Source organism: Mercurialis annua, linkage group LG6 (genome assembly GCF_937616625.2).
Source record: "Mercurialis annua linkage group LG6, ddMerAnnu1.2, whole genome shotgun sequence".
NCBI classification, from domain to species: Eukaryota; Viridiplantae; Streptophyta; class Magnoliopsida; order Malpighiales; family Euphorbiaceae; genus Mercurialis; species Mercurialis annua.
Genome location: NC_065575.1, coordinates 11,603,260 through 11,610,462, shown reverse-complemented (window position 1 = coordinate 11,610,462; position 7,203 = coordinate 11,603,260). Strand labels below are relative to the sequence as shown.

The window sequence follows — 7,203 nt, the reverse complement described above, 5'->3', positions numbered from 1 at the left end:
GAAATGGCTACCGCCAACGGCAAAAATAAACCATTGACGGCAGCCGAAGCGAAAAACAAAAGGAGAAACGCTTGACGGCTAGGGTTTCTATTTGAGAGAGAGGGGAAAGGAAAAAAAGTTTTTTAATGAAATTTAAATTAGAAGTAGTTTTGATATATTTTGCTTTTTCTCCTAACATCTTAAATATTCATGTTAGTCATCACACAGTTCTTAAATATTTACTCTCCTCATATTTTAACTATGCATCCCCAACATTTGGTAAACGAAAATATAAAACTTTACTGTATTCCATTTAAATACTCTAATAGTGAAGGCATTGGAGATTGACTTTGACCATATAAAGGTTCATTCGTCTTTATGGAATTTTTTGTCGGTAGACATCTTTTTAATTTATGGCCTATATGCACCACATATTATTTTCATGTATACAAACATAATATCTTGAAGCCATTTCAGATTGATCAACCGTGTTATTTCTTCAATGAATTCTTGTTATGGTTCATTCCTAATCATAATATACCTGTATTTCCTACTAAATATCTTAAACTGTTCATCCACAAATACTTCTTTAACTTCTTTATTGGATAAAGTTGTGCTGGATTGCGGATCGTCCGAGTCTTCATCTTTCAATGGTAAGTATTGGATTGGTGATGTAGGCTCAAGGTTTATTCCTGCAGATTCTGACAAAACACAAATTTTTGAATCTTCAACTCCAATTAACCAAGATGTTCCAAAGATTCCATACTCAACCGCACGGATCTTTCGTTCTGGTTTTACTTATGTATTCCCTTTTCATCCTGGCTACAAGTTCATCCGCCTCCTTTTCTATCAGTCCTCTTACTCGGGTCTAGGTAGCGACGCCTACTTCTCGGTTGTCTCGTGCAACTACACTCTCCTAAACAATTTTAGCCCTTCTCTCGTTGCTAGTACTTCAAAATTAGATTATTTCACTAAAGAATTTGTCATTAACTTGAAGGATAGCCTGTTGAACATCACTATTATCCCATCTTCTAAAGCTTATGCATTTATCAATGGAATAGAAATTTACAGTCTTCCTTCCAATTTCCAAGACTATGCTGTTCATGACAATGATCCAGCCTTTCAAATGATGCATAGAGTGAATGTGGGCGGCCGTGTTTTCCATGAAACGATCTGGCAGGATGACTCTAGCTATATTTTGGGCTCTATGAGCGGCACTATTATTCATACGCCTGAGATTACAAAGGATTCTTGGAACATGTCAGAGTATGTTGCTCCCATATTATTATCTTCGTCGGCTCGAACCATGGATAGCGATGATGCCATTAACATGAGCTATAACGTCACTTGGACATTTGGTATCGATCCGGGTTTTAAATATTTGGTTAGGCTTCATTTTTGCGAGATTTTGAATGAGGTAACAGAAGCGAATCAGAGGGTTTTCACAGTTTTTATTAATAACAAGACGGTAGAGAAGAGCTTGGATGTAATTGCATTGGCCGGAGCACCATTAGTTGCAATTTACAGAGACTACACTGTAATGGTTCCACAAGGGACAGGAGACAATCAAGATCTGTGGCTAGCCTTGCATCCCAATGCGGAGTCAGAATCCAAGTTCCAGAATGCTATTCTGAACGGCGTTGAGATTATGAAACTTAGTGATGAATATAACAATCTTGCACCTTATTTTCAACCAAAAATGGGAAGATCAAGAAAAAAGAAGGTTCCACTTAGCATCATTCTTGGAAGCATTTTAGGTTGTCTTGGGGGCCTTTTTATGTGTTTTTTCTTTGCATGCCGGTGGTTTAAAATTTACCATAGACAAACAAACTCAAAAAACCAAGTGATTGGACAATTTTGGAACTGCCGCAAATTCACTCTGGCTGATATGAGAGCAGCCACTAACAATTTTGATGAAGCTTTAGTGATCGGTGTCGGTGGTTTCGGCAAAGTTTACAAGGGCGTGATAGACGGAGGAGCCACTGATAGGTGCATTTTACACCTATGTTTAGGAGTTGTTTTCGCTTGTTTTTAGTATACTTTGAAGCGCTTTTTCCCCGTATTGGTGTGCTTATTTTGTGTATTAGTGTTTCAGGTAAAATGAAGCAATGCGAAGTGTTTTGGGCTTAAAGAATGAAGAAATCAAGTATCGGAATAGGAGCGAGTTGAAAGAGCGAAGAAACGAGCAAGATATGGCGTTTAAAGGAGGGGCTCGATCGAGCCCTTCACTTATGAACGAAGGCTCGATCGAGCCCTATGAACAAAGCTGTCCAGAAGTTTCTTCAAGGCATAAGGCTCGATCGAGCCCTCACTCTTAAGTGGATGGCTCGATCGAGCCCCTTAAAAAGAAGCTCAGAATTTGAATTTCGAGACAAGACAAAACTCAAGGGCTCAATTTCTATTTTAGGCCCAACACTCCTTAGAAGGGTGTCCTTTGTTTACCTCATTTGTAACCCATATAAATAGCACATTATCTTTTTTAGGGTACAACAAGTTGTAGACATTTTGATTTATTCTCTAGTTTTTACCTTTTTTAGATTAGCCATCTTCTCCTTGGAGATTCCTCCATTGTTGGAGCTTGATGCAAGTTTTATTTGCTTTATGATAACAAGATCTTCATTTTTATTACAAGCTACTTATTGTGAATCTTCATTATCTTTATGTTTGTCTGTTCTACTTATTTAATCAAGGTAATTCTTCTTACTTTAATGTTCTACTTTGCTCATTCCTTGATTGTTTGTGTTAATCTAAATATGAGTAGCTAAATTTCCTTTGTTAGGGGGTTAGTATGATAATTTAGGGGTTTGATTGATTGGTTGGTCCTTAGTGTTGTATGCTTTTGTTTCTTTCCTATTACTCATTGCTTGATTAGGATTAGCTACCTTAATCAATGTCATAGTTTGATTGACGCACCGAGAGGTGGTTGATTAGATCGACCTTTAGGTTAGAAAACCTAGATTTTAGAGCTCCACGAGAGTGGGTTTGAACCTAGGTGACCTTGGAGCGGATTGATTAATCGTTTGATATTGATTTAGTTTGCCTTGTAACACGAGAGTGAGCTTGGTGTGATTGAATGACTAGATAGCGGTTTTGGCATTCCTTGAGGCTCGAGAGAGCGGGAATGACGTTTTAGGCCTCGCTCGGTCCTTAGTAGTTTACACTTGACCAATCATGATTGCATAACCTAGGTTGGATTACTAACTCCTTGACATTCCCCTTTTATTGAATTAGATTCTTGATAATTAATTCTCTTTACTTGTTTAAATTGCAATTTCACGTTAGTTTAATTCTTAGTTAGTAATTGGATACTTGAACCTTCAATTGATCGTTGCTTTCCGAATTGAATTTCCAATTACGTGTTCGCTCACTTTAAACCTCTTGTCTTCGTGGGATCGATTCCGTATTTCCGGATTACTACAAGTTAATATTTTTGCTAACAAGTTTTTGGCGCCGTTGCCGGGGACAAGGTTGCGTTTAATTGATTGAAAGTATTGTGAAATTCGGTCGAGTTAGCGTTATTTTCTGTTTTTGGTTTATTGTTATTAATTATCTTTCGTGGTTTACACTCGGTTTTCTTGTTGTTGTTTGTGTAGGGAATTTGATTTTTGTGTATGCACAATACGCGACGAGCAAATCTACCACTAGAACCGTTCCAAGATAACCTCGGTAAATACGAAAGAGGTGTAAGAAGAAGAGCCCGTATACCCGAAGTTATGAATAACGAGGGAAACAATTATGATGAAGAGGGGAGGTTCAATCCTCTAATGGATGGAGGGGAACAACAATATCCACCCGCTCCTCCATTAGGGAATGTGAACCGACCAAGGCAACAAGACCACCCAAGGGATGATCGACCCCAAGCGCACGCACAAGTGCCAAACCAACAAAGACAAACTTTGGGTGAGTTTTTCTTGCCGGATGTGGACAATGCAACTTTTGGATGCTTCGCAATGCCGGTTCAAGCGGCAACTTTTGAGATCAAGCCAAGTACCATTCAACTTTTGGAAAATCGTTGTGCCTTCTTTGGGTTGAGTCATGAGGATCCTAATGAGCATATCGCCAAGTTTTTGGGTGTTCTAAACACATTCAAGCTTCATGGGATAACGGCGGACCAAATTAAACTTCGGATGTTCCCTTTTTCCTTGAGGGACAAGGCTAGCATTTGGTTGCACTCTCTACCTAATGAGTCCATTCACAATTGGAGGGAGTTGGCTCAAGCCTTCCTTAACAAATATTTCCCTCATGGCAAGACTACAAAGTTGACTAAAGACATACTTGAGTTTGTCCAATTTGAAGGAGAATCACTTCATGAGGCATGGGAGCGGTTTAAGGATTTACAACGAAGTGTACCCCATCATCGGCTCAATAGAGAGCATGTTATACAAATCTTCTATGATGGGACGAATGTCACTACCCGAGCCACTATCGATGCGGCTTCGGGGGGTTCACTTATGCAAAAAACCTATGAGGAAGCCCTTGAATTGGTGGAGAAATTGGCCGTGGTTAGTAGTACTTGGGGTCCTATGGAAAGAAGAGCGCCACCTACTCAAAAGTCACTCATGACTCTTGATCAAGTGAGGGAGATGGAGTCCATAAAAGCCGCAAATGCTTCGCTTCAAGCTCAAGTGGATGCTCTCAAGAAACAAGTCGCTCCTATGCAACGAAACGCTCCGGTGGCTTATGTTCAAGTAGGTTGTGAATTTTGTGGTGATTTTGGCCATTCGGGAGGAGAATGCTTAGTTACGGGTCAAGCCTTAAGTGAGCAAGTCAACTACATCGGGGGACAAAGGCAAGCTAATGACCCCTACTCTAACACCTACAACCCCGGATGGAGGAATCATCCAAACTTCGGGTGGAGAAATCAAGAAGGACAAGGCAATGCTCAAGGGCCTAATCAAGCGGGTCCAAGCTTCCAAGGTGGAAATAGACCTCCCCAACAACAAGGAAATTACCATCACAATCAAGGTCATGGCAACAATGCGAGTGCTAGACCTCAACATCCTCCCGGGTTTCAAACTCAAAGAAACATGGATGAAGGGAATATGCTTGCTAAGTTGATGGATGAGCTTAGAGAGATGAAGCAACTTCAAAAGAATCAAGCCGCCACTAATCAAATGCTTGAGACTCAAATCTCTCAACTTGCTATCAATCTTCAAGGTAGACCACAAGGGGGATTGCCATCTACTACGGAGAACAACCCTAGAGAACATGTTAAGGCGGTAGAGCTCCGAAGCGGGAGAAACCTTGAGAAAGCCAATGGAAAGAGGCAAGTTGTCGAGGAGGATGAGCCTCAAGTGGTAATTGACATAGCAAGTTCAAGTCAAGAGTTGCCAAAGGAATGTGAGGAAGTGGTTGTCGAGGTTGAAGAGCCCTATGTGAGGCCACCACCGCCGCCACCGTTTGTACCACCGGTTCCATTCCCAAGCCGGTTAAGGAAAGCTCAAGGGAACGAAAAGTTTCATAAGTTCCTTGAGATTTTCAAGAAGTTGCAAATTAATCTAAGCTTGGCGGACGCACTAAGGGAGATGCCCCAATATGCAAAATTCTTGAAAGATATAATTATGAACAAGCGTAGTTGGGAGCAAGGTGGGACAATACCGCTCACGGAAAATTGTAGTTCCATAATCCAAAGCACCCTACCAACAAAGCTTAAGGATCCAGGGAGTTTTTCTATACCTTGCACTATAGGAAATATGAATGCTATAAATTGCTTGTGTGATCTTGGGGCAAGTATTAACTTGATGCCATTGTTTCTTTTTAGGTCTTTGTTTGGTGATCAACCGGTAAAGCGCACCTCGATGGTATTGCAACTTGCCGATCACTCTCTCAAAAAGCCGTATGGGATAGTGGAAGACGTACTTGTTAAAGTGGATAAATTTATCTTTCCGGTGGATTTTGTGATCTTAGACTATGCGGTGGATAAAGAATGTCCTATGATCCTTGGTCGCCCTTTTATGAACACCGGGCGTGCTCTCATCGATGTTCATGCCGGCAAGCTCACCTTGAGAATTGATGAGGAAAGTGTGGAGTTTGATATGAAGAGAGTGATGCGGAATGCCATCGAGGAGGAGGATTGCATGAGGATAGACTTGATTGAAGAGATTGTGCAAGAACAACTTCAAGAAAATGTGCAAGTGTTGAATCAATCAAAGGGGGAAATTTCTGAAAATTTTGAGTTGGCAAGCTTCTCAAAGGAAAAAATCTCTGCTTCCTTTAACACTAAGGGCTCGATCGAGCCCTCCCTTTTAATGAAAGGCTCGATCGAGCCCCATGAGTTAAAGGGGGCAGAAATTTTTTCTCAACACATTTCCCAAGTCTCGTTTCATTCCGAGTCGGGGGATGATGAATATACTAGAGAGGATGAACCGAAGCCGGAAAGTTTAAACAAGAGCAATGGTGTGACTCCACCATCTTCGGAGTTGCCCCCGAAGGTTGAAATGAAGCCGCTTCCGCCACACCTCCGGTATACTTTTGTTGGGGAAAATGAGACCTTGCCGATAATCATCTCAAACAAGCTCTCTAAGGATCAAGAAAGGAAGGTTGTGCAAGTGGTGAAAGAACACATGTTAGCAATGGGTTGGCAAATCTCCGACATTCGAGGAATAAGTCCTCAAATTGTGATGCATAAGATTAATCTCGAGGACGAGTCAAAGAAGTCGGCTCAAAGGCAACGAAGATTGAATCCGAATATGAAGGAGGTAGTGCACAAAGAGATCGTCAAGCTCCTCGACGCCGGAATAATCTACCCGATTTCGGATAGTGAGTGGGTTAGTCCCATTCAATGTGTTCCTAAAAAGGGCGGTATGACAATGGTGGAGAATGAAAAAGGAGAGCAAATCTCCACACGGACGGTAACCGGTTGGCGAGTATGCATCGATTATCGGAAGCTCAACGAGGTAACCCGAAAAGATCACTTTCCGTTACCATTTATCGATCAAATGTTAGAGAGGGTAGCGGGACACAAGTTTTATTGTTTCCTTGATGGGTACTCGGGTTACAATCAAATATTAATCCTCCCGGAAGATCAAGAAAAGACGACCTTCACATGTCCCTACGGTACCTTTGCATACCGGCGAATGCCTTTCGGACTATGCAACGCACCCGCCACATTTCAAAGGTGTATGACCTCAATCTTCAACGATATGATTGAAGATATTATGGAGGTGTTCATGGATGACTTCTCCGTGTTTGGCGATTCGTTCGATGGTTGCTTATCGAACTTAA

General features: G+C 41.3%; 2 protein-coding genes across 2 annotated transcripts; both read left to right on the top strand.

Moving 5' to 3' along the window:
• Positions 1-371: 371 nt before the first annotated feature.
• On the top strand, positions 372-2,638 carry LOC126653566 (receptor-like protein kinase FERONIA). The gene is made up of 2 exons (XM_050347485.2): positions 372-1,968; positions 2,075-2,638. Exons 1-2 carry the CDS (start codon positions 482-484, stop codon positions 2,076-2,078), a joined length of 1,491 nt encoding a protein of 496 aa, XP_050203442.1. The 5' UTR covers positions 372-481; the 3' UTR covers positions 2,079-2,638.
• Positions 2,639-3,692: 1,054 nt separating this feature from the next.
• Positions 3,693-5,499, top strand: LOC126687581 (uncharacterized). Its single transcript, XM_050382140.1, has 4 exons — positions 3,693-3,791; positions 4,071-4,671; positions 4,849-5,136; positions 5,483-5,499. The coding sequence occupies exons 1-4, from the start codon at positions 3,693-3,695 to the stop codon at positions 5,497-5,499; spliced, it is 1,005 nt and encodes a 334-aa protein (XP_050238097.1).
• Positions 5,500-7,203: the final 1,704 nt, after the last annotated feature.